At 33.6% G+C, this 26,926-nt stretch overlaps 3 protein-coding genes across 7 annotated transcripts in view; all 3 read right to left on the minus strand.

Annotated features, from left to right (window-relative positions):
* Nucleotides 1-667: 667 nt before the first annotated feature.
* Nucleotides 668-10,418, minus strand: LOC148626939 (glutathione S-transferase 1-like). The gene is made up of 5 exons (XM_088562720.1): nucleotides 10,180-10,418; nucleotides 3,352-3,444; nucleotides 2,613-2,728; nucleotides 1,915-2,019; nucleotides 668-1,041 (listed from the first exon to the last, which is right to left on the minus strand). The coding sequence occupies exons 1-5, from the start codon at nucleotides 10,310-10,312 to the stop codon at nucleotides 859-861; spliced, it is 630 nt and encodes a 209-aa protein (XP_088418846.1). The 5' UTR covers nucleotides 10,313-10,418; the 3' UTR covers nucleotides 668-858.
* Nucleotides 10,419-13,537: 3,119 nt separating this feature from the next.
* On the minus strand, nucleotides 13,538-16,722 carry LOC148626940 (glutathione S-transferase-like). Its single transcript, XM_088564138.1, has 2 exons — nucleotides 16,628-16,722; nucleotides 13,538-14,574 (listed from the first exon to the last, which is right to left on the minus strand). The coding sequence occupies exons 1-2, from the start codon at nucleotides 16,703-16,705 to the stop codon at nucleotides 14,398-14,400; spliced, it is 255 nt and encodes an 84-aa protein (XP_088420264.1). The 5' UTR covers nucleotides 16,706-16,722; the 3' UTR covers nucleotides 13,538-14,397.
* LOC148626941 (glutathione S-transferase 1-like) overlaps nucleotides 16,628-26,926 on the minus strand; it is a 36,585-nt gene continuing 26,286 nt past the window's right edge. For 3 of the 5 annotated variants that reach the window (XM_088564023.1, XM_088563942.1, XM_088563791.1), the window contains one exon: nucleotides 25,828-26,540. In XM_088564023.1, the coding sequence (XP_088420149.1) occupies nucleotides 26,364-26,540 (177 nt within the window). In that variant the 3' untranslated portion in view covers nucleotides 25,828-26,363. Of the gene's footprint in view, nucleotides 16,733-21,976; nucleotides 23,644-25,827; nucleotides 26,541-26,926 lie in introns of those variants that run through there. The other 2 variants (XR_015919131.1, XR_015919143.1) reach the window with 2 other exon arrangements.

Below are 26,926 nucleotides of genomic sequence, written 5' to 3' on the forward strand. Positions count from 1 at the left end.
TTCCGTAGCTATCGATATCTATATATTTTTTAATGATATTAAGAATTATTCAACTACTGTCGTTCTAGGGCCCATCCTATACATACAGATGTATACATAAGCTTACAAATTCTTACAATAGGAAGTCGCATACTAATCGCGTTTAGATCACCTCAGTACAGTATAGTATCCGTATGACAGATGTAAAGCCGTAACTAATCACGTTCTACATTTGGTGTACAAAATGGAATTATATAACTTTTCAAAATCGTGACAGACAGTAACACACTAACATACCCAGTAATCTTGTCTTTCACAAACAGACCATTTATTGTACTATTTACTTGGTGACTTAACTAAGGATGTTATGGTGATTGTTGAAGTTATTGACGGACAAAATTCTTCTTTGTCAAGTAAGTGTTCATTTGTCGCATACAGATTTATTTTAAAACCTTATGAATTCTTACTATTCTTAGCTATTCCAAGGATGAATTTCCACAATGATTTTATAACGTTTAAAACACAGGACAGGGGCATTAGGTCCTGCTTCAATTTATTTTTTTTAAGTGTGGCTATTCTGAAATAAACCTATTTAATTCAAGATATAAATAACAGTTTTGATATTTTCTATTAAATCATATTCCGCTACTGCATCCCCCTTTTATGTTATTGATAATAAATTCTCACATTAAAAAAAAATAATATTTATTAAGCACATTGAAAAACAACATAACGTAGAAACATGACTGCTGCCCACATATCTTACACAAGTCGTAGTATAAAATATTTACTACATTCCAAAAACAAATAATTAAGACAAAAATGGAACTCATTGCACTCATGACATCGTATATAAGATCAGATCTAAGGAAAATGTGCTCAGAAATCAGTCACTGGACGGGTTTCCAAGTGTTTCTTGATCTTTGGCTCTGATTTGACACTATTGACGAATGCTGTGGTAACCGGAAACCCATTCAAACAATCTTTAATTGATTTCGACAGAGGACCTCCATCCGTTATCTTGTCTATGAGGTCAAATGTAACTATGTCAGCAAGACTCATCTAAAAGAGATGCATCCGAAAGTATTTAATCTCATCATAAATCAATGAATGTGCATCGAATAATGTTAATTGTAATTAGAATTAGCATTGTTGAACAATTTTGATCTTTCACATGTGATGTAACGTTTTAAATAGTGTTCATGTAACTAGTGTTTTGTCTTACCAGTACTTTGTTATTGTGAGGCACATATCATTTGACGATTTGACAAATTCATGGGCTTCTTTCGAAAACGAGATTACCACTTGATATAACGTCGTTGAAATCTTTACCATAATATAAAGCGCGAACTTTAAATAACAGCATTTTTTTTTAAATCTTTTAATTAAGTGGAATTGTATGCAGTGGTTGCGATGTGCCAAAATCAAAATATGCTGAGTATATTAAGTCACATTTACTTTGCAATACAGACAGAAAGTTTTCCTGCAGCAACATGTATACCAAAATGGATACCTTTAAATAATCGTAACCAAAATACCACTCCTGTCAAGAATCCCAAAGGGACGAGTTTGGTTCAATCTTCGTTATGCTTCTGCACCTTGGTATCATGTTCTGTTAGTTCACTCTTACTGTCCAATTAATTATTTAAAACTCACTCTTACCTTCCAATTGATTATCAAAATATATGAAGATTTTAATAGTAAGCCCGTTGATTTTTTCATCACTTGAAGAGAAACACGCTTATAAGCGTCCAAAACAATCTACTCTGGTTACATTATGCTTTCATTGTTTTTATACCTGAAGAACCTTAAATGTCTCAATTTTTTTCTTTCTTATTTTACATATGACATAGGAAACACACCATCTTAAGGTACATAGAAAAAAATGTTATATACGTTATTATGGTATTTCATTTCAAACAACTCTATACTTACACTGGAACCAACCAGGAACTTCCCACCATTATCTTTCAAAGTCTTCTCGATGAAGTTGAGGTATTTGGGAATGGATGTCTCACTCAAAGTTTTTGAGATTTCCACCTGCAGAAAAAAACAAATAGTTTTTCATATTCTTTCTAGATCAATATGTACAGTTAAATATAAAATGTAGATCCGTTTGTTGTAAAAACAAACACATAAAGAGGAGAAACAACACCATCAAACCTATGATAAAAAAGGTGGGCAGGATTAAGTCTAAGATCTTCAAAGATAAAATCATCCTACCATTAAAATCCAAGTCTGAACTGCAGTACTACAAGTTACCCTCCTGTCTTCATCAGAACAATTAAAATATAATCTGCAGTACTATGAGTTACCCTCCTGTCTTCATCAGAATAATTAAAGTATAAACTGCAGTTCCGTAAGTAACCCTCTTGGCTTCATCAGAATAATTAAAGTATAAACTGCAGTTCCGTAAGTAACCCTCTTGGCTTCATCAGAATAATTAAAGTATAAACTGCAGTTCCGTAAGTAATCCTCTTGGCTTCATCATTATAATTAAAGTATAAACTGCAGTTCCGTAAGTAACCCTCTTGGCTTCATCATTATAATTAAAGTATAAACTGCAGTTCCGTAAGTTACCCTCTTGGCTTCATCAGAATAATTAAAGTCTTAACAGCAGTTTTGTTACTTACCCTCTTGGCTTCATCTTTTTCGCGATAGATTTTCGTTAACTCGGTAATCATATCATTTACAGTTTCCAACATGACGTCAATCATAGAACTCTCCACATTGTTCTTTCCATACATCCCTATAAAACATGTAATCTAAATATAGTTGATGTTATTTACTAAAGATGAACTATATATAAAATAGTGGAACATAAAATATGTCTTACGAATGAACATGGTTTTGGTAAACTCTGGGTGGTTTTAAATTCTAAGAGTAAGCATCTTCTTTGTTGTTTGTTCCTTAATTGTTTCAAAAATTGTCTTTGTTCTCTGATAGGTTTTGGTATCTTTGAATTGTTACCCGGTTTAAATGATTTCATTTAAATGAAGTAAATCTTCTAAGTTTGAATTTTTTCATAAAAACTATTCATTTGAGTATTGCCAGAGGACTTGAGCAAACTTTCCTGTGATAAGTACACACTTTAATACTATAAACTAAAATTTAAAAATACCACTATTGTAATGAAATATTGACCTAAAACATTAAGTGAAAAAAAAACCTGAATCGGGGACGACCCATAAACCTTTACCACATATTGTAATGTTCCGATCGTTCGCTATAGTTTACGAGTGGTCAGAATCCAAGGGAAAACGGCCGAAGTCCCTCTCCTACCAAAACCTATACCCAAAATAAGTGTTTTTGAAACGAAGCGAAGATTCTGTTGCATGGTTTTTAGATGAACATTTATATGTTGTTACTGACCTACATCTCTGGCAATACATCTATAAATAGCACCAGACTGGTTGATCATCTTGCCATCAACTGTTAACACTGGTAATTGACCGTATGGTGTACCTAAAATCGAACATTCGAAATTCAGACGTTTTAGTTCTCTCCAGAATGGTCTTCTAGGTCTTCTTGGAAGTACCCGTACACTAACATCACATGAGTTAAACAAAGATATGTACTTGTAAAGAGGAAAAGTAAGAAACTTAACAATGAAACGATAGATCGTGTCAATGGGTTATATCATTTTACGGAACTACACGCAAGGTGATATTTAAAAAATTGTGACGAAAAAGCAAAATAAACCTTCATACATACGGGTCTCTACGGTACCAGAATACTATAAATTAGTGCTAGACATTACCCTAACAGAGCTGATACCCCTCCAGCCTTTTGATTCATGTACATTTTGGGACCAATGTGGTCCCAAGAGTCATATTGGACACATTTTTATGGTGGAAAGACTATGCACTTTTGACACACAATTTGCTGCCATTTCTAAAACACCCAACTCCAAACAACAATGATGGCGCGTGCATGTCCGCTTGCTTATCCTCTTTGCTGTAAATATGCACCTTCCATAGGCAAATTTCACTTTCTGATGTAAAATGGATCACGGCTTTAGAAATTTGACTAAATGACCAAGCAATGACATAACATAAGTTTTTAAAACATGAACTTTTCAGTATATTTTGACGACGCGCACAAAGTTGACTTCAATTGTAATTTGCGCTATTTCATGTAGTTTAATGCACTCGTGATAAAAATAATTTTGGAGAAGAACATTTTTTCACGATAAAATAGCAAATACCAACTATTTTATTCCACAACTCATTATGCTATCGCTATAATTATATATAAAACATGAAAATAACAGACAGAAAGCTGTAAAAAATAACCGGGAAACTTGTAACAATAAGTGACAATAAAAAGAAGTTTTTGCCTATCACTTCTAAAAAACTTAACAGATTTTCCAAAATTTTGTATGATAGAATTCGCGGATTGGGACTATGACGTCATACAAAATTCAACGCAAAAAATTCAAAAATGGCCACGGAATATGTGATCGAAAAGTTGTACGACACGCGTAAAAAGTAGATACTTAGAGGATCAACATTGAAAAATGGAAGAATCGGTAAGAAAATGCCTGTTGTCACTATTTTATATTACAAAATAATTTACATGTTCTAAATGTGCTTTTCAATTGCTTTTTAAATTTCTGCTAAATATTGTTGATTCAATGATTCAGGCCGAACACTTTTAACTTTTTAAAGTCCAGTTATCTTGTTACAATTATAAGGACTTAACGCGCGCTGTTCGTACTTGTTTCAAAATAGCGGCGTAATCGACCATTAAAAATGCGATAAAACTAATTAACCTGTTGTAATCTACCGAATTATGAATTATTCTTAAAGATTATGGGTGTACCAATATATTTAGCTGGATAAATGTCAAAATAAAGCGCCGTAGTCATATACATCCTAAAAATGTGGAAATATGTAATTGTTCAATTTTTATTCGCATGAATAGTTTCAAAATGACATAGAAAATTTGTTTTTCATAATAAAACGAATTTAAAAGAAATGGCAAATATTCACGTTTTTTTAATGTTGTTTTATTTGGACGTCACGGTGACCTCATTCCCCGGCAACTGTTCAGAAATACCATGGACAAAACTGTCCAACAGAACACAACAGAATTAGTACACCAATTCAAACAAAGAAAAGGAGTATCATATATGGACAGGGATACATTCTTTTTACATTTAAGTAATATTATTTTACTCAAAATCATAAATTTCAACATATTTTAAAAGAAAAACAGAGTTTTACGAAATATGGCAACTTTTATTGAGTCTTACAAAATATCACACACGCTCTTTTTCGCATTACGGCAATTTATGCAAAGTTCACGTCTTATTTTAATATTATTGCTACATTCCGTTTTCCAACAACAACTGTTTTCTAAATGTTATTTTTCTCAGCTTTTCATTAAGTCCTAGACTTTTAATTTCTGATTCTTATTACTCTTACAACAGCATATTTTACAAATCTTACAAATTGTCACAACGCCATAAAAATCACGTTTTCAATAACGGTAAAAGCGACGTTCCGTAAGTGTGGTTGGCGATTTTTTTGCATGAGTTTACACTTAACAGCTGCAATTCGCATTATCAAGTTAGAATTATATTCAAAACAACAATTAAAATTCGATATTGTCGTATTTTTTAAGAAAAAATCACCAGTGCGGTTTCGAAAATGTCATTCTTACAGTAAAAGACACACATCTAGATTAACCATTAAATTAATATACATGTATGTTGCTGAAAGTTTTTGATTATAAAAATATTCGCAACTAGGCCTATAAAAACCTTTTTTTTATTTTTACCATCACAGTTTTCCTAGTGATAACGTTAATACACGGGTTCGGTGAAAAAAACTATCATGAGAAAGAAAGGATATGGGGAAATGTTATATTAAATACACAGCACATCAACCATGGCAGGAACATTTTTTTTGGTGCTTCCTCCCCATGAAAACAGGAGAGAATCAAACAAAAATATTACTGAATGAGGCACCGCCACAAATATTTTAAATATGTCTTTAGAAAAAGAAAGGATATGGGAATATGTCACAAATACAAAACTCACTTACAATAAAATAATTTAATTTTAATTTATGTCAAAAGGATTACTAATGATAGTATTGCCCTCTTGTTTATTTCTTCATAAAAGCAATTTTATAATTTATAATACATTATAAACATCAGACTGAGTTCTTCAAAGCTATTCTAGATTGCATGGTGCGGTTGATCATTAGTCACAGAAAGTTGTGATTGTTTTCGTGGTTATTTATCAGACAACTTTTTATCTAAGAAAAATAGCGTCCACATTTCCTCAGATTTTCCCCAAAAAACGTCGTAACGTTGTGTTACCACTATAGGTACGAACAGCGCGCGTAACGTCAAGTAATTACGTTTTTAAGGCAAATTACTGGATAAATGTCACGAATCAGTCGCTTATTTTGTCGTTTCAAAGGTCTCAGCATATACCTATTTTTATTCCGAGAATGTTCATATGTTCTACTATTTTGTACTAGAAAAAGAAATCTTATGAACAATTAAGTTAAAAGATATGTGATAAAATAAATGTCCAAAGTCTTGTCATGCGTTTGTTTTCTGCATGGGAAAAAATCGACGTTATGCATGGAATTCACTAATTAAATTTTCAACAGGCAAGCAGGAAGTTATCATCAGCGGAAAGAATTCGACTGAACAAAGAATTAAAATAGCAGAAAAGAAGACAACAAAAAGGCAAATCCTACCATAAAAATAAGGGTGCACTATACAGTCACATTAAGGAGCACTGTTTCGCACACCAAGTTACCCCGGTCAAATTTTGTAAAACTTAAAATTAAAAGTTGAAATTTGGTAGATATATTGATTAAATGAAGATAAGCATTTATACATAGACAGATGTAATATATGTAATGGTAAACAGGTGTAATTTAAATGAAAAATGGTATTCGGAACGTTTCAGTCCCCTGTCGCATTAGGTTCTCTCCTCAGCATCAGATGGCTGATTTTCAAAATACCTTATTTCGCACGAACTTTTGGGACTAAAAGTGTGAGAGTATAAATCGAAAAGGGTCTTATTATTTTTACCTTTTTTCCACCTACTCCATGCATGCTTTCATCCTGTGGTAGTGTCTAAGTGCCTGATATTTTATAAAACATAGTATGTGGCTGTTAGTTTTTGAAAGGCACCCCTGATTTGTACTAAAACTCAGTAATATTTTTTTTTCAATATGTTACCATGGCTACTGGATTTTATAAGAAAAATCACTAAGTTACTTATAAATGACTTGAACCTCTACACACCAAGGATTTAGAAAATATGCACTTTTTTATGACAAAACACTAGAAATGTCTGTGTGGAGTGCCTCAAAACAGCTTTGTTTCAACAAAATGAGACCAAATTTTCAGAAATGACCTAACTGTATTGTACTACCTAAACCAATTGCAAAAGAGAATTCAAGAGTATACAAGGACAGCGCAGGTGCAAAAAGACAAAGAGAATATAACGTAAGAAATAGACAAAAGGAAGACAAAAGACGCAAAGGAAATGACTATATGAAATTTTATAGGAGGCATTCCAAAATATCAGAATCTTCTTATAATTGTGAAGATGATGTTGTATTTTCTAACAGAATGGAAAAAGCGAGGTAGGCTTGAAATAGGACGAAATTATACAAAAAAATAAAGAACATCAGTGAGTTCACGATAACACACATACGCGTCCATAGATGTTTTCTTCAGACAAGATCAAGCCACTATACCAGAAAAGTGCTTCCATGACAAATTTCTGTTAAAATAAATCATATCGAAGCTAACAATTCAACAAAATTTGTAAGAAATCCGTAAAAAAGGATTCGCTATCCCGCTACCCAGGCTATATACATGTATAGGCCTACATGTAACTCAATAATTTTCAACAAAGCCCCCCCCCCCACTTTTCCCCTATGAAAAGTGGTTTCCCTTGAACGCATTCTGTGATAATCAAACTTATCCTAGTATAACTACAGCTGCCAAAATGAAGGTATCGGTTATGACGCAATGACGGACGCTGACAGTCAGGAAAAACAGTATTACTATACCATATATAGGAAGTTGTTGCGTGGAGGTAAACCATATTAAAACTGTAGATAAAAACTTGTTTGAGACTTCGCATGCTCGTGGTCCTCAAGATGCAGCCGGCGGTTTCATCAAAAAGCAAGCTGATTTGTCTGTTATTCATGGGCAGCATGTGATTCAAAGTGCACATGACTTGTATGACTTTGCAACAAAACATCTTTATAAAACTGCTGATGATTCAAAATGCGCACGAAGGATTTTCTGTCATATCGACTCGATCAATATAATTCACCAGGTATTTTCTACGGAACAGTAAAAATTAGAAAGTTGTCCTGCTATAGGTTTGAAAAATGTTTAAATACAGATTATGACGATTGCATGAATGTTGACCAAATTGGCAACTTTTTTATCTTAAAAATGACTAAAGAAATTGATGATCAGGAATCAGAAGAAGTGGAAGTTGCTGATGACATTGAACACCTTTACGACCTTGTGTCGAATGGAACAATAATTGCCGTTTAAGAAGTCGATGTTAATGTTCCTTATTATCTTGTTAAAGCAAGCAAACAAATGACGGTTCTAAGGAAAGAATCAATTGACAAATGGGGGATAACATATCCTCCAGGAACAAAAATAATACACTGATATTATTTCGGAATGGTGAACATAAATCCACTAGAACAAAAACTGATAAAACGTATTCCTGCTATTGTTCCCGCGCTTTCTGTAGTGTATACGTATATGTTCAGAACTAGAACTGGGTGACGACGGAACAGTTTCTATTGACGATTCCCTCCGTAGAAATATACTGTGCTGCCTTGACGAGTGAGAAGTCGACTAAAATTTCAATAACTGTTAATAAAGTTTAATTTTGTTCATGGTTGTGTTTATTTAAAACGAGAGTAAAAGGCAGAAATTTGATTGTTACTATGATAAATTTAATTCATACTCATGCTCCAAATAAGGCCGTTTGAAAAAGAAATATTCTCAAAACAATGAAATATTATAAAATCACCCCGCAATTGATGTTGAATAGTACGCAGACATTAGGTCATATTTCGAAATTTATGGTATAAAAAGTCAATAAGACAAATCATCAGAAAGCCTCCTCTTAATAACAAACACACGTAATCATAAAATATAAAAATGGATTCAGGTAGTGAACAGAAAAAAATGCTTTCAAATGAGGTAACGTTTGATGGTCAATTAAAAAAAAGGAAAACGTGATTTGAAAACGTTACGTTCGTGGAGTCAACTTTGTGCGCGACGTCTTTATTCAAATGAATTAGATGATAAAAGAAAACCAAACCTAATGTGGAACCGACCTAGTACGATTTTAATTTCTTTATTCAGTTTTCAATTTAACGAATGACCCCTCAATAACCCATATATTACATGAATGCATATACAATATAGAAATGAAATCAATACATTTATCACGAACTTTGAATATAATGCACAATCTAACGAAATATCTCATAGAGGTTCAACTATTTAAAGGTCACACGTAAATGTTTGTTTGTTGGGGTTTAACGTCCGAGCAGCAATATTTCAGCTATATTCAGACGATGAACATGAAATTGATGATAAAATGAACATGAAATGATGATGAAATAAAAAAGGGATGGGACACAAGGACAATTTGGTCGACAAATTTTGATTGCCACTGGAAATAGGGAGAGGTGGGTAGGGTCGGGCAATATAGCCTCCTGTGGCGGAGACGTATGGTTCCTACTCCGGGAGATTACCACAGTAGGGTTCTTTAACGTGCGAGGAACGTGGCATCTTTCCCAACACGGTGCACCACTATGGTTGCGGTCAGGTTTTCCGTATTATAGCCTGACAACCCCAGCATGTAACACGCCAGGGTTTAGCGCTGCTGCAGGCCTATTCTTTTAACACCCGGACCTGCACGGGGCCAGTCACACGTTAAAAAAAAGGTCACACGTAAAAAAATCCATTGTGAAGTTACTCGTGTTCTCTCGAATAATATCAGTGACTCAAAATTTATATAAATCATTGACTTTTACCTTTCGTTAAATTAATTCATGCATTACAAGAATCACATATTCATATAATCAAATGTTCACATAAAACGATATGTTTAGTAATTTTATTAGCAAATCATTAGCAAAGTATTAGCAAATCCGCTCCATATGAATGTTTACTTACTTGGTTTAAATGCAAGCCATGATTCTCCTTCCAATCGTTCATCTTCGAACGCCGTTCCAGAATAGACAAACAGAAGCCTGGCTACTTCACCTCTACCCTTTCCTTTAAAATATGATAGTTTGTAAGACGGCATTCTCCCGCAGTATCTGTGCGCAAAATAAACGTATAACAACGGGGTATAGCTACCTTTTATATACTGTATCGATCGACCGTAGTGATGTTCACAATAGATGTTCTATTTAATGAACCTGTAAGGTTATTTTTTGGTACAATAAAACAACGCCGTTCTACTTAAAATTAAAATTATTTAGTAATGACTAGTGGTGTCGTACCTTATATACTGTCGTCCCTTTTAATATACAACGGTATTATTACATTTTTGTTTTAAAATTTAAGGTCATTCGATTTACCGTCTTCTTAAAGTTAAACACGCTTTTCGTCTTTCTTTATGCTTGATATATAGTCTGAAATGAAGGGTGATAACAACAAAATTACCGAACTGATAAAATCTAGGCAATAGATAAAAGCAAGTGGCAATCGAAAATTTAAAAAATCACCGCAACGGTCTTGACTTGGTATGAAAGGTGGGTTAAACCATGTTTTATAGCGCTAAGCATCTCACTTCTATAACATATCTCCGGTAAATTTCAACACAAATGGGCAGAATAAAATTACCACCAGTCAAATTTAGTAAAATCAGTAGTAAAACAGTATAGAAGTTATGAAAATAAATTTATGAATTAAAATCAAGTGAAACAAAGACAGCTTCAAATTGTGAGGAAGACTCATCTCTTGAAGTTCAAGATGAAATAATAACATAAAATTAAAAACTACAGAAAATTAATGTGTAGGCATTAGGAAAATCCATCATCTATATAATCTGTTTGTCAGAAACAACGTTATACTTTTTCAATAAGATATGGATATAAACGTTTATAGACAACGTATGAGACGTTTTTTTTTAATAACCTAGGTCCAAAAGCCTTTCTATAAAGCAACGGTGGCGTCTTAATATAGTTATATATAATGATGATATTATACTGGATTTACAATTTAACCGTGAAATTGATATCTAGCAAAAAAATTATCTAGTTATTTATTTTTATCAAATTTTAACTAAGATTGTTTAAAGATAAAACATTTTCTATTTAAGGGAAACTGAGATCAAAGGACCTGGGTAAACGATGTTCTTTCTTTTGGATAAGATCAATTATACAATCAGCCTCAGAAGAGTAAAAGAATGGTCAGCCAGCTACTGCTTAAAGACAGGTTAGAGATAGGACTAGAGATTTGGGTAGCGGACCACAAGATATAGTCAAAAAAATACACATAATTTAATTTTTTTTAATTGAAAAAAAACCAAAAAAGTTGATTACGAGATTATGAGACATATTTTAGGTGTGCACAGCAAGACATCCAATCTAACAATTCACACAGAATTAGGGCTAGCACCATAATGTTTTAAGGCTTTTACGCGTGTGTTTAAATACTATAAACGACTAATGATAATAGAATAATGTACAGAATATGTATAGGATTTATAAAGATCTGCATTTCTGAAAACTGCCCTTCATGGGAGAAATCAGTAGAACAACTAAAAACTTTATTTAACTTAGACACATTTGATTTATCTCTGGTACAATTTAATAAAGACATAAATGAGCACTATTCTTATAAACTCGTGAATCAATTAACTCATATAAGAAATCATGTTTTATAGCATAATTGTATCGAATTTTGAGCTACAAAATACGTTAATAAATATTTACGCTCAAATTGAACGAAAGTGCGCACAGCCTAGCCACTGAAACCGGTAGGTATTACAAAAATATTATACCAGCCAGTGCAAGATTTTGTAAATCATTGTTGTGTGGTACCTTTGTAAGGTATACTGGGGAACAACTTGGTTCCATAAGAAGCCCAAATAATCCAGAGATATTGAGAGACTACATTTTATTGATGTTAATCCAACGAGACCTAAATTATAACTGACTATACATGTATTACAGTACATAACTGCAGGCACACCCTTGCGAGAAATGCTGATATATAATTCATGAAACACTTTACTAATATAAACAAAGATTGGATATATGAATAATTGTACTTGACAATTGCTTTATCCAAGAAACTAATTTAAATGTGAACTTGAATAAAAAGCTTAGATTTGCTTACTATAACGTTACACAACGATAGATGCGAGTATGATGTCGTATACAACAATAATACTCATATTGTGCATGCTATTTACATCAAAGTCTTTGATGCATTTATCTAGAGTAGATTATATTCATAGAGATATATTCCTTTCATGCTCCTAGTTTTCAGTGGAGTCTGGAATACTTATTTACTTTTGTTTCTTTGTTGTGCATATTATTTTTGGTCATTTATTGCTCTTTGTTGTGTGTGTCTATTTCCCTGTATAAGTCTTTATCCTTTTTTTTTATCACCGCTCGAATCTGGATTAAATCCCCTATTATGTATTGGTGGCATTATCTTTACTTCCAGTCTGTCAACTTTTCCTTAAGTACATAGGGAACATCTCAAAACATGATCTTAACTTATTTTATTTTGGCATTGTCTGCAGAATTGACCAAATTAACACAGAAAAGGTCAGGTCAGTTTTTCATATAATGTTACATAAAATTAATGTAACTTTCTCACATGTGGGTAATGCCACTACTTTATTTTTTGTAGATTCACAGGTTTGTCTGCAGTTGCATGGAATTTTGTGTTGAAATTGGGCCCGTATGGTCGAAGTATGTCGAAGCGAAAGGTAAATTAAAGCTGCATCAGCTGCCAAATTTGTTCAGAATTTTGCTGATTCAATGAAATAAGTTTGTAGTAATGCAGTTGAATAAATGTCGATGATACCTACAGAATATTGTGAAAACAACGTGTTTTTTTTAATCAGAGAAGATCAATAGCTCTAATCTAACTATTTTTTGCCGACAGGACATTCACCGGGGTTAAAAATAGTTTAACCTTGGTAAAAAAAATAACAATCACAGATACACGGGTAATTAAGCACGTGTCTTGTATTCATTTCATTTCATCTATTTTTCATTAGTTTTCAAAGAAATAATGACCATATTTGAGCCCCATTATATCACAATACGTTAATTACAAAAGGATCTTTGCGTTATATTCGAACTTTTTTCTTTTACGGCTTGTGTCCGTCGGTCTTCCTTGCCGTTAAAGAACCACTTTCTCTTTGAAATCAGATTTGTTTTTAAAGATGCGACCCTTACGGCACATGCGCGGATTAAGGTCACCAGAAGTCACATGCATACGAATTTATTTAGGTCGATTTTTTTTCTTGCAAGACAATAAATATATACACACCTATTTCATTTATTTAATGCATTTTATTTGTGAATATCAAATGAAATTATAAAAGAAAAGTACAATTGAGTACAATTAATTCAAAGTTAAGGTATATTTCAACAGAAACAAAAATTTACGAAAATGCAGCTTTAAATAATGAACCCTAAAGTCAGTGGTGTGACTGGACCTTATAAGATCCAACCGGCGACCATTCGAGGCGAACACTGAGGCCATTGGTGCTGTTAGAAGAAAATCAATCAAGTCTCGATTGTCGTAGACAAAGTCATAACCAAAGTTATCTGTTATTACAGGTTGATTAGTAATTGTAGATGGATCCGACATGCAGATATCAGACGAGAATAGGGGTTCAAATTTCGGTGAGGGGGTCGACCAGATATGTGGCTGGGGAACGGGATATTTTTGCAATACTTTTGATAAGACTTTAATATCCAAAATAATAATAAAATACCAAAACGGTTTTATTAACTGTGCCTTTAAAGATATGTAAAATGCAATGTCCTTGTATATGTTAAATCCTGAGAAAGTGTCCTGAGTATTATAATATATACAGAAAGCCTTTATAGCTATTAACGGCATTTTTTTCAGCAAATCATATTAATTTAACTTATAGCTTATAAGCATATGCCATTACGGAGTAAGTAACAGCATTCCAATACGAACTAGATTTACAAGAGGATTGTGTTATCATATATATCTTGAAATGTTGGCTTCTATTATGTCTGTAAACAATCTTTGTACTTAATATTATAGTGTTTAATACAGCATTGTACGTTAAGTGATTCTATTAACATGTGTCTGCACTGATATATCACATCCAACTATATAGTCTTATTGAGTATTCTTTATTGCTTTTCCATATTGTAAATATATTTATATAGACGGACGAGATTCCAAATAATCTTTAATCTTTGGAGAAGTTTTTATGATATGTATCAACGCTTTCAAGTGTTCAAAGTTATCAAGACAATCCTCGGCCTCCACAGAAAATGTTCCACCGTCAGACGCTTTGTCTATGAGGTCAAATACAACAATATCAGCTAGGCTCATCTGAAAATAATATTAGAGCATGTCTTTCAAGGCTTGAAGGTGTAGGATTACTTGTTTCAAAATGATACATTGTAAGTTCTACAAATGAATTTCATCATGGTACAGGGTAAGTTCTTGAGAGGTTATTTTGTTTTATTCTAGGAAACTACCGAAAATAATCTCAGGTTTCAGTTTTTATGTACTGTTAAATCGTATTAAATCATGTCAGTGTTCATTTATGAATTCTACTGATAAAAATATTCTAATATGACGTCCTTGAAAGGCTTTGAGACCATAACGGTGGTTGATTTAGCTGCACCCGACTAATTGGTCGTAACTTGTGTGTGTGTGTGTGTGTGTAAATTACTACTATAGTATTTTCCTTTTGATATTTATAGTATTAACGCTTAATCCTCAACGCTCTTTTTGTAATATTTTATCAGCTTAAACCATGTTTACACAGGGGCTTGCTCCCATTATCAAATATGCAGTCCCACTGGTATATAACACAGGGGCTTGCTCCCATTATCAAATATGCAGTCCCACTGGTATATAACACAGGGGCTTGCTCCCATTATCAAATATGCAGTCCGGCTGGTATATAACACCGGGGCTTGCTCCCATTATCAAATATGCAGTCCCACTGGTATATAACACCGGGGCTTGCTCCCACTGTCAAATATGCAGTCCCACTGGTATATAACACCGGGGCTTGCTCCCATTATCAAATATGCAGTCCCACTGGTATATACTAGTGGGTTGCATATTGGATAGTAGGAGCAAAGCCCTGTGATGTAAACAAACACACGTAACGTTCCGATGTGTATCAGCTGTTTTCATTTATTTCAGTAGCACGAATGAGTATCAAATTCATATGTAATAAAAAAAATATATTATAAGTTGTATTATGTTCCAATAAAACCATTTACACACGTACACGGTAGCACTCGTCACGTGTGCCATCATGTATGAAAACAAAACAATCGTCAAAGAATGAAAGGTTGTACCTGTCCATGTGTGAACACTGTGACCTTATAATGCAAACAACTATTGCCATATCTAATATCGTTCTACTTAGCTCACCCTTTCCTCTATTATAAATGATACAAAGCACTAAGTTTCAATAGCGACCATTTCAACTGACAGTGTACAGCCAAATATGGACAAATATGGCGGGTCTAAGGTTACCGCAATTGTCCTATTAGAATCGAAATAAATCAAGGAAACTCCAGTTTCCATGATTTAATTCTATCTCTGAGTACATATGAGATCAGTTGTAACCTCTAACAAAACTGCCCTAGAACTGTCAGAAGAACAGTTCTAGAACCAGCTCTTCTGGCAGTTCTGGCAGTAAAGCCGGCTCTACTAGCAGAACTGTTCTCGTAGAGCCGGCACTGCTAGTACTGTCAGAAAAGCTGGCTCTAGAACTGTTCTCTGACACTTTTAGAACTGTCCTGGAGCTGGTTCTCCTGACAGTTCCCCAAAGAGGTTAGAACTGATCTTATCTGTAAAAATGAACACTCATGAAATTATAATGTATTCAATGAAAAAAAGTGGGTATTTATGATTGTCTTTCGTGGAAAGTATAAGACATTTATTTTTTGATATTCACATATTTCGTCCTGTAAAAGTTTTGTAGCTAATCTTATACACGAGAGACAGCCTTGAATTGTTATAAAGCACAATAAATTTCATCAAACTTTCAATGTAATGAATTTTATATATAAGTTAATGTTTATCAATGCTTTATCTTCAGTAACCATAGCATACTATTCAAAAGTAGTTGAAAGTTTGTTTTTCTTTTTTTTTTGCAACAAGAGGCTTAATGATAGGAAATGTAGATTTTTAAAGTAATGTTTATATATTCATTAATAACTTGAAGACATTGTATTCAACATCTACATGTGGGTAGGCAATTTTCTTTTTATTCAGATTTATCTTGCCTTTGATTGTGCGATGTGATAGATATATATGACCGAAATGAACCAAAACATGAGCATACCAATTTATTAGAATACAAAATAATAATACCGATCAATAAGTTTAACTTCATATAAACCATTGTTACACATACCTTCCACCCAACTAAGAAACTACATCCATTTGCCTTTATCATTCCCTCCATGAATTGTTTGAACTTTGGGAGAACCATTTCCCTGAGATTCTGTCTAATTTCTTCCTTGAATAAAAATATTTTGCTTTGTAAAAAAACCTAGTCGAGAGCCAGACGGGATTTGGGGATAAATAAAGAGTCTTCGTGAATATTTTGAGGCAATTACTTAAAAAAAGCAAATCCAACATTTTTTCCTGTAAAAAGTATATATTTTTCAAAACCTTACATTATGGAGATCCATAAAAAAGATAGATATTCTTTTCTATTTTGTTATAAAAAATCTGTAGCCATGGTAACATAATAAAATGTACATCAGTTTTCATAATTTTTTTGTGCCTTCAAAAATTAACTGCCGAAAAACTGGTTTTCTAAAATATAAGTCTCTTAAAAACTGCCAGAAAAAGTAAGTAGGCATGGTATTATTGTAAAAAAATACAAATAAACAGTGTACCTTTTTCTACGCATTTATTCATGATTTTATTTCTTAAAGTTTGTGGGTCAGTTTTGTATACGAAACAGAGCACCTAAATCCCATTTGTATAGTGCAACCTTATACTTTTGTACCGTCATCTTGTAACCACATACCTTTTTATCTTCATCATTTTCATAGTAAATTTTAGCCATTTCCGTCATGACATCATTGAATGTATCTATGACAACATCAATCATTGTGCTTTCTATGTCGTTATCTCCATACATACCTTAGGAAAAACAACTTTTTATAATGTGTTACTTATTCTCGTTTTTTTTTAGTAGCACTCCAGATACGAATCATGCAAAACTTTGTCTCATGGTTGGAAAGCCTACATATTTTTATTTTTGATAGTTTAAAATGTTATAGTTAACAGAAATTAACATGCAGCTTTCTATAAAACCCCTGTTGATATGAGACATAAATTATAGGGAATGCATTGCAGAATTCAAAGTTAATGAAGACAACTCTGTAAATGACAATGAAATACAACAGAAACTGTTGAATTTTCAATGTGGATTATATCCTAAGAGCAAACATATTGGAAAGAATAATAATAAATTTCTTCAACCTATAAAGCCACTTTATAACAGACATAACAATGTGTAGTCTTTTGGGGTGTAACATATTATAGAATTACCGTGATTCTTACAAAGACTACTACTTAAATGCTTAAAATCCTTATTGTCGAAGTGCCATAGTTAAGTTATTTTTTCTGGGTTCGGTTTTTCTTATGTGATGCTATAAAGACCACCCACTCGACATCGGATTGGAAAAGAAGTTTGTTTTTAATAAAATACTCCAGAGATTTCATGAATTGATAAGATATGGTCCTGAGGTCATGTCAATGAAAGTATCCGTAGATATGTCTTGTCATGTCTTAGGAATACAATAAGGATGATCTTAGGACATGTCTGAGACATGTCGTACGGTGTAAACCGAAGCGATTTTAGGATGAATCCTCAGATGGTGTTAAGACTGTTATATTTGTTACGATTCAATGTCGGATGGTGAATATATTGAAAAGGGGTATCTATCAAATTTATAATGTATAAAGAGCGGGTAAACTCTACAAGCAATTACACTATTAATTCTAATGAATTCGTGTCGTAAATGTGTAATAATACAATTTAAAACTAATATCTACCTTTGGTCAATTAAAGTACATAGTTTTGATACACATGAAGCAGAGGTCCACTCGATATCATTTTCTTTAACTTCAAAAGTAGTTAACCACGTATTGCACGAATCAAGAGTAGCAAGGAAATTAACCAATTTTTTTAGGAATGTGTAATTCATATTATATTGACTGGAATATTTCAACAGAGTATCTAATGTTATTACTGATGGTATATGAGAATAGTTACCTTAAAGTAAATGCCGTAAACAGCGGATGTGAAAATAATAATCTAATGGGTTACCTCTGTCCCTAAAACACCCTATTTCGTAAAATTTTATTCCTTCGTTATGAGATACACATACACTGTATACAATTTGAAGCGTCCATGTATTTTTGATTCTTTCAATTTATGACATCATAAGTTCATCTTATGTTTTAGGAGTATCATAAGATCATCTTAGAACACCTATCGAGGTATCCTAACTTTAGGACAGATGTGTCCAAAGATCATCCTAAGACACGTCCTATTCCTTAGAGAGCTTCGTTGACAGGAAAATAGCCGAGTACTAAATGCAGATTAATATCAACCTACCGAATTCCCTGGCGAGGTACCGATATATCGCGCATGATTGGTTGATAATTTTTCCATCTATACTGAGCACTGGCATTTGGCCATAAGGTGTCTCTAAAACACGAAATATTTTTTTAAAAAGTTGTTTGGATTGTTGGAGAAAGTAATAAAGGGAACCAAGATTCAAGCAGAAATCAAAAGAATTAAATCCAGGGACAAAGACCTGACATGGAAAAACAGACAAACACAATTACAACAAAGAATATAAAACAACTAAAATAATAAATACCAAATAACGAAAGTAAATGAGCAAGTCGGACTCCACTAAAAACTGGGAGCAAGGACCAGTTGTACCGGTAGGGTAAGCGTCCTCCGCTTTTCTAGAAACACTCACCGAGTTGCTCATAAAATGTCTAGTCCGGGGTGGATGAAAGAGGAAAGGAAAACTATGACACGTTGAACAAATCAGTTTCATGATGTAGATGGATATGAACCGTAACGATCCACACGGTCATGATGACGACCATGAAACTTCTGTAGCGATGACTTCAATCTTGTAGCAATATAACCCTGTTCCAAAAACCTTATTGTGAGAAGTCTAGCGTAATACAAGAAGTCTGCGTAATAAGGCAAGCTTTAACATAACGTCTGAGTTGTGATATGAAAATAATTCCATACGCAGGTGCTGAAGGGATGTTGCCACAGATGAAAGGAAAGTTGACAATTCTGAATGAAAAGTCGGACTAAATACACTGATCTATGTTGTCATAATGTTGAACATGTTGTAGAAGTTACGCAATACACGGGGTTTGTGTTCTTGTTTTGAAAACACTATAAAAATGTTTCTTATATGCCATATGTTTAGGTCCGCCATGAAGAACATATGTCAATCAATTATTAACAAATTACTCAATAAACAAGTAAATAGAACATATATGGTGTTTATGTGTCTTCTATAGAACTAAATGTGTTGAAAAAAGTACGGTTTTCATATAATGTCGAAAGACATTTGTCATGAATGTTGAACATGTTATACAAGTTTTGTAAACAAAAATATATAAATTGTATATATATTTCAATACGTCTTTTTTAACATATGAAAACATGTGTTACAGTATTTCCCGTGTAGAATTTTAAGGCAGAAGTTTCTTATATATTTGCATAAGGAAGTAAAGAGCCATTTTTGGCTCCAGTCTAAATTCTTTCCCCACTTATTCAATGTAAATTGTTTTGTTTTTTTTTTTGTTTTTTTTTTTCGAAAATTAAATATTTTCCCTACCTTGTAATTTTTTTCTTGTCGGTAGCAGGGAGACTAATAATTGTTTTGACCTAAATATTTTTAGATATGTAATACAAAGTTCAATGAACAATAAATAATAATACTTAAAAAAAAATACTCACATAACAAGAGAATGAGATGGGGGCAAAGTGTGGATGCTGGGTTTCGTTTTTTTTTTTTTGCATTTTTATGAAAATAAACTCTGTGCATACACTATTATAACTGTATGCTGTGCTATTAATAACCATGTTATTCATAGACTATAAAGCTCCGTGCAGGTCCGGGTGTCAAAAGAATAGGTCTGCAGCAGTGCTAAGCTTGTCGTAAAAAGCGACTAAATAGTCCTCAGAAACCTAGCCGGGGGCTAGGCGCTCTGCCCACAGAGCCACTGGGTTGTGTGCCCCAGGTGGTGGAAAGGGTACCCCTGGCGTGTTACATGCTGGGGTTGTCAGGCTATAATACGGTAAACCTGATCGCAAATTATAGTGGTGCACCGTTTTGGGAAAGATGCCACGTTCCTCGCACGTTAAAGAATACTGTTGTGTGTTCGATAGGAGTAGGGACCTTTGCGCTCCGCTACAAGAAGCTAAATTGCCCAACCATACCCATCCCTCCCTTTTTCTTGTGGCAATCGAAATTTGTCGACCCTATTATCCTTGTGTCCCATCCCTTTTTTCATTTCATCATCATCATTTCATGTTCATCGGCTGAATATAGCTGAAATGTTAAACCCCAACAATCTATTAATCATAGACTATAAAACATTTACAAAACTAATTTACCTGGTTTGAACTTCACCCATTCTTGGCGATGTAAACGGACGTCTTCAAACTTTGTTCCTGATGCAGCGAAAAGGAGCCGGGCAATTTCCCCTCGTCCCCGGGCGTGGAAATAGTATAATTTGTATTCTGACATATGCATGGTTGAGCGAGATGCTTGCAATCTAACACTGACGGATTTGACTTAAAACCCAGATTTATTTCAGATACAGTTATTAGCAACACCACCTCACAACGAACTACTTATGATTCTTTTGTATCATCATCTGGTGAGGATAAATTTTACTTGGAGATTTTCTCATTTGTAACTTATTCATACCGTGTGTTGAATCCTAATTTGATACATATTTTATAAGTCAATCATGTTTGAATGAGAATTGTAAGTCTGTTTCTGTCATCGAGATAGGTGAATGTCGCGTAAAATTATCTCGAAAAATCGTGATAATTGGTGCATTTTGTCGACATAAATGACAATTATATCTTAAAAAAAAATACGAAATTTTTCGCGATCGTTAAGATAATTTTGTCGATCGTTCGAATTTGTTAACACGACTTTAAGAGAGTCATGCCAATATGAAACTTTAAAACTTAGACTTAAATACTTTTGTGTGGCGACCAAGATACATACAGTTTGGCAGAATCAATAGAAGTAAAGTAAGAAGAATTTCAATCGCAAAAAAAATCTTTATCTCAGTTATGTTGGTTGTAAAGTGGTTTGTCTAGTGTTTCGAACATCAGTAATGCTGTAGCAGAAATGGTCTGGTATACGTGTGATTCGTGTAAATTGTATAAATGAATGTGTACCGGCCATGTGGTACCGGCACGTTTTGAAGGGTAAATGCATGCCCACTTTATACGACATTTTTCCTCCTTAATTATAAAAAAAAACATATCATAAAACTAATATTCTTGAGCATCGATCAAGATCTGTGGACAGTATTAGATTAACTACAAAAAAATCATGTACTGATTGCTTCGGATATCTAATTGTGATTTTTCAGCGCTTCACTACTGCGCTCTATGTAATAAAACATCACTAGGAATTTTAGTTATACTTCACTGTGTATCAAATGTTAAAACGTGCATGCATAAATGTATATATTTTTTATTTCTTATTTTATGTGTGATAGACTTAAATAAATGATAAATCCGAATATTATAAAGCGGGTGATATAGTGATCATGCAGTACGTCCGTTCATTCGTTTGTCTGTTACCAGTTTTCATCCGCGGCTCCTCTAAATCCGCTGAATGGAATTTGATAAAACTTCCACACATTCTTTATCACAAACTGCCTTCTTGGTCGACCGAAGACAAAGTCTTTTGTTTCCATAAAAAATCCAAAAGTCATTCGGACGGAAAAAAACAAAATAAGAAGTTTACAATAGCATCGTCTGATAGAGAATTTGTGATACCGGTAAGTAGAGCCGTTGAATAAAAGATTGTCTCCCTTTGGTCAACCAAAGTCTAATTAAGTCGCCGAACACAAAGTGGCGGAGATTTATTACTTTTACTGTGTTCCTTCTTATTATTATTAAGTCGCCAAAACGAGGTTTTGCTACTTATTGTTTTTGCTCCGTTTATTATTATGTCGCCCCAGACGAATGTCGGGACGACATATTTTATTGTACTGTTTCTTATTATGTCGCCCCAAACGAATGTCGGGGCGACATATTGTTTTTGTACTGTTTCTTCTTCTTCTTCTTCTTCTTCTTCTTATTATTATTATTATTATTATTATGAAGGTGAAACCTTTTAACGCTCCCGAAGAAACATTTATTAAAAACAACTTCGATAATTTTTGTCAGCTCTGATTTGATATATTATGCTCATAACATTCAAATATGGGAAATTTTGTAATGATATATATTTGTCCTAAAGCATTATACACATTGTCATAGTGATATGTCTATTGGCCAAAATGTCCGGCATTCATAAGGAATTATTGGTTGTCATGGTCTGATATGTCTTTGGGTCGAACTGTCCAGCACTGATTAATTATGGTTCGTATAATTTGCGAAACGTCTTAAAAGATTTCTTTTGTTGCATTTAGTTTCGCTTCATTCTGATTCATTTTGAATAGTTTAATTATGTTTTAATAACTATTTGATTCATTTCATCGAATTGGTTCGTTTCGATTCTTTCTTTTATCGATTATTTTCGTTTCGCAATTTTTATGACCCGAGAATTATCGGTAATATTGATTACGTAATTTTCGTAAACATCTGGACGCCATACTGCAGACTATAAGGCCAACCCTATCTTGGAAAAGTTATAATTAGATTTGTATTTAATTATCGAAACTAGCAAATATTTTCCGAGATTGGTTTGGCTCTCAATCGCACATCTACAAGTATACGCGAATGAAGCTGCCATTATGCTCCTGGAAATGCAGGTTCAAACTGGATATTGATGCTTTTTCTTGCCATATGTATACAGAACTAAGTTGATATTACAACCATAAACGCTCGCTACATATTGTTATTGTACTGTTTCTTCTTCTTCTTCTTCTTCCTCTTCTTCCAATGCTTTTTATCCGGAGTTTTTAGATTTTAGAGAGCATCACTGAAGGAAATGAATTGGAACTTGGCATGGAGGTAGATAGTATTGAGAAGGGGTGCACCAGAACTTTTGGCGAATAAAATGGCTACCGTTTCCATGGAAACGTGAAAAGTTCATAATCTAGGACATTGCAATATCTCGGAACCCTGGGTGGCTAGAAACCTGTAATTTGGTATGGTGGTAGAACTCCATGTGCCTAATAAAATTAAGCAAAAAAAGTGAATCGATATGTTGTCAATTGCCATGGCGACGAAAAATGTGAAAATTTCATGGATACCAAAATCCACTTTTTTCTCTCACACCTATTACTTTTTTTAGTAGAAACTTTGTTGTATACTGGTCTCATTAATATCTCGGAATTCACATAAATGTTTTTCGCCGGTATGCTGCCATTTTCAAAATGGCTACCAAAGTTCATAATCTAGGACATTGCAATATCTCGGAAATCTAGGTGGCTAGAAACTTGAAATTCGGTATGGTGGTACAGTTTAGAGAGCCTAATAATACACAGCAAAAAAAAAAAAGTGAATCGATATGTTGTTTGTTGCCATGGCGACGAAAAACTGAAAATCTTATGGATCCCAAAATCCGCTTTTTTCACACGGCCATAAGTTTTTTCTTCATTCAACAAATTTAATGAAACTTAATAATATAATGCGTATAAGTCAGACCTCGGAATCCAAGCAATACTTCTGACGAAAAGTCGCCATTTTCAAAATGGCTGCCTTAGGTCACAATCTAGGACATAGCATTATCTCAACAACATGAATAGCTACAAATTTGAAAATAGGTCTATAAAAGGGGTTGCATAGGCATAACAATACAATATTGAAATTGAAAACTTAAATGGTTGCGGGGGTGACATTCGCTATTGCTAGCAATGGCAATTCGAGTTATTATTATTATTATTTTAATTCTCCTGTCATAAAAATGGTTGAAAGTGTCCGCCCTTTTTCTCAAAGGTGGCTGGTCCGATTGAGATGAAACTTTTCAAGATGTTGGAACTACTCTTCGATGGATACAGAGCCTCAATAAAAAAAATTCCAGCTGCCGCCATTTTTTTCAAAATGGCTGCCGGACTGGACGTACCCATTCGTACACCAGAAATTTGAACATCAAATATCTCGAAAACCGCTGATCAGAATTTGACGAAAGTTGGTCTATAAATTAAGCTCAAAAGCCTAGGCAAAATCACGAAAAAAATCGCATCCGTCGGCCGCCATTTTCAAAATGGCCGCCAACACGGTCGAAAATTCAAATTTGTCCGATTTCGATGAAAATTTATATCTAGGTTCTCTGAGCCGTCCCGATTTATAATCTGTGGCTCAATTTGTAATCGGAGCTGGGTATCGGTCGCCATTTTAAAAAAAATTCAATTCGCTATTTGAGCTGCGTGTCGGCCGCCATTTTTTAAATGGCCGACACCGCGTTTGAAAATTCAAAGTTGTCCGATTTTGATGAAAACTGAGGGTGCACTATACAGTTACATTAAGGCGTCCTGTTTCGCACACCAAGTTACCCCGGTCAAATTTTGTCATTCTTAGAACTAAAAGTTGAAATTTGGTGGATATATTGATTAAATGTAGATAATCATTTATACATAGACAGATGTAATATATGTTATGGTAAACAGGTGTAATTTAAATGAAAAATGATATCCGGAACGTTTCAGTCCCCTGCCGTATTAGGTTCTCTCCTCAGCATCAGATGGCTGATTTTCAAAATACCTTATTTCGAATGAACTTTTGGGACTAAAATTGTGAGAGAATGAATCGAAAAGGGTCTTATTATTTTTACCTTTTTTTTCCACCTACTCCATGCATGCTTTCATCCTGTGGTAGTATCTAAGTGCCTGATATTTTATAAAAAATAGTATTTGGCTGCTAGTTTTGGAAAGGCACCCCCGATTTGTACTGAAACTCAGTAATATTTTTTTCAGTATGTTACCATGGCTACTGGATTTTATAAGAATAATCACTAAATTACTTATAAATGACTTGAACCTCCACACACCCAGGATTTAGAAAATATGCACTGTTTATGACAAAACACTAGAAATTTCTGTGTGAACTGCCTCAAAACAGCTTTATTTCAACAAAATGAGACCAAATTTTCAGAAATGACCTAACTGTATTGTACTAGCTAATATCTAGGTTTTTTAAGACGCCACGATTAAGAATCTGCGGCTCGATCGATAATTTGAACTGGTATCGAACGCCATTTTCAAAATGGCCACCACCGTGATGAAAAATTGAAAGTTATTCGATTTCGACGAAATTTGTATCCAGGTTCTTTACGCTGCCTCGATTAATTATAAGCAGTTCCACTGACGATATGTTTCTCAAAAGATTGATCAGGAAACGGGGGCGATTACTACACGTTTCGTGGAAACGTAAATTTTAATAAAAGTATATTTTGCACCGTCAAATCCAATATTTCATTCAAATGGAAAAAAAACAAAACAGAGATTACAATGGCACCATAGAAAGGTCACAGCTGATCATTTATAAACAAAAAAAAAAAAAACGCACAACTATGGGGTACAATATTGACTTTTTATACCTCTTAATACTTTCAAATCACACGAATTTTGTATGCATGTCCTACTTCGTAATTAGTTGCTGTCGAATCATCACTTTTTAGTTATCTTCCTTTAATGCAAATGTATTGTTTGATAAATTACAAAAAAAAAATATTAAACCATGCCTCTTAAAAAGGCATCTATTACTTACGTGTACGTGTTCAGAAACGGGAATACTAAACGTAAGGCATGAGCTGTAGTGACTTCCGGTTGGTCTGAAGTAAAGTATAAAGCGGATAACACATACAATATGTACACAAATACATATCCGATAGATATTGTTAAGTAAAATCACCATAGAATATACATGTAACAATCACTTCAATTTCATACAGTTACAGTTGCGGACGTGTTTCTAGATACTCTTTTATCCCGGGTGAAGTTTTCACTCTTTCTGTCAATGCCTTCAGATGTTCATAGTTGTTAAGACTGTCAGTTCCATCAACAGAAAACGTTCCACCATCTGTAGCCTTGTCTAGAAGGTCGAACACAACAACATCAGCAATACTCATCTGAAATGAACGCGAACAAATATGTAACCATGTGAATCCAATGCTAAAATATCTTTAAAAAAATACTTAGGCAAAAAAATGAATTTGTTATTATTAAATGATTGGTCTGTCCAAATGGGCTATGTCATTCATTGATAAACTGATTAAAATTGATTACAATTATTAGATAGTGTTATCTTACAATATATATAATAGATGAAACTGAAAATATTATAAAAGTTAGTAATACAGCAAAACTGAATTACACGATCAAAATGGGACCTAATGGTACGACTGCTAAGAAGTGGATTTAATTTGATAAACTCTGAATCTCCACTATAAATTCAAATTCCAATGTCCCCGCGAAAAGTGCGGAAAACTTTGAATTCACTGATTTTTTTTCTAAG

Source organism: Perna viridis, chromosome 1 (genome assembly GCF_037379345.1).
Source record: "Perna viridis isolate PV_CMFRI_1.1 ecotype Kerala chromosome 1, ASM3737934v1, whole genome shotgun sequence".
NCBI lineage: Eukaryota > Metazoa > Mollusca > Bivalvia > Mytilida > Mytilidae > Perna > Perna viridis.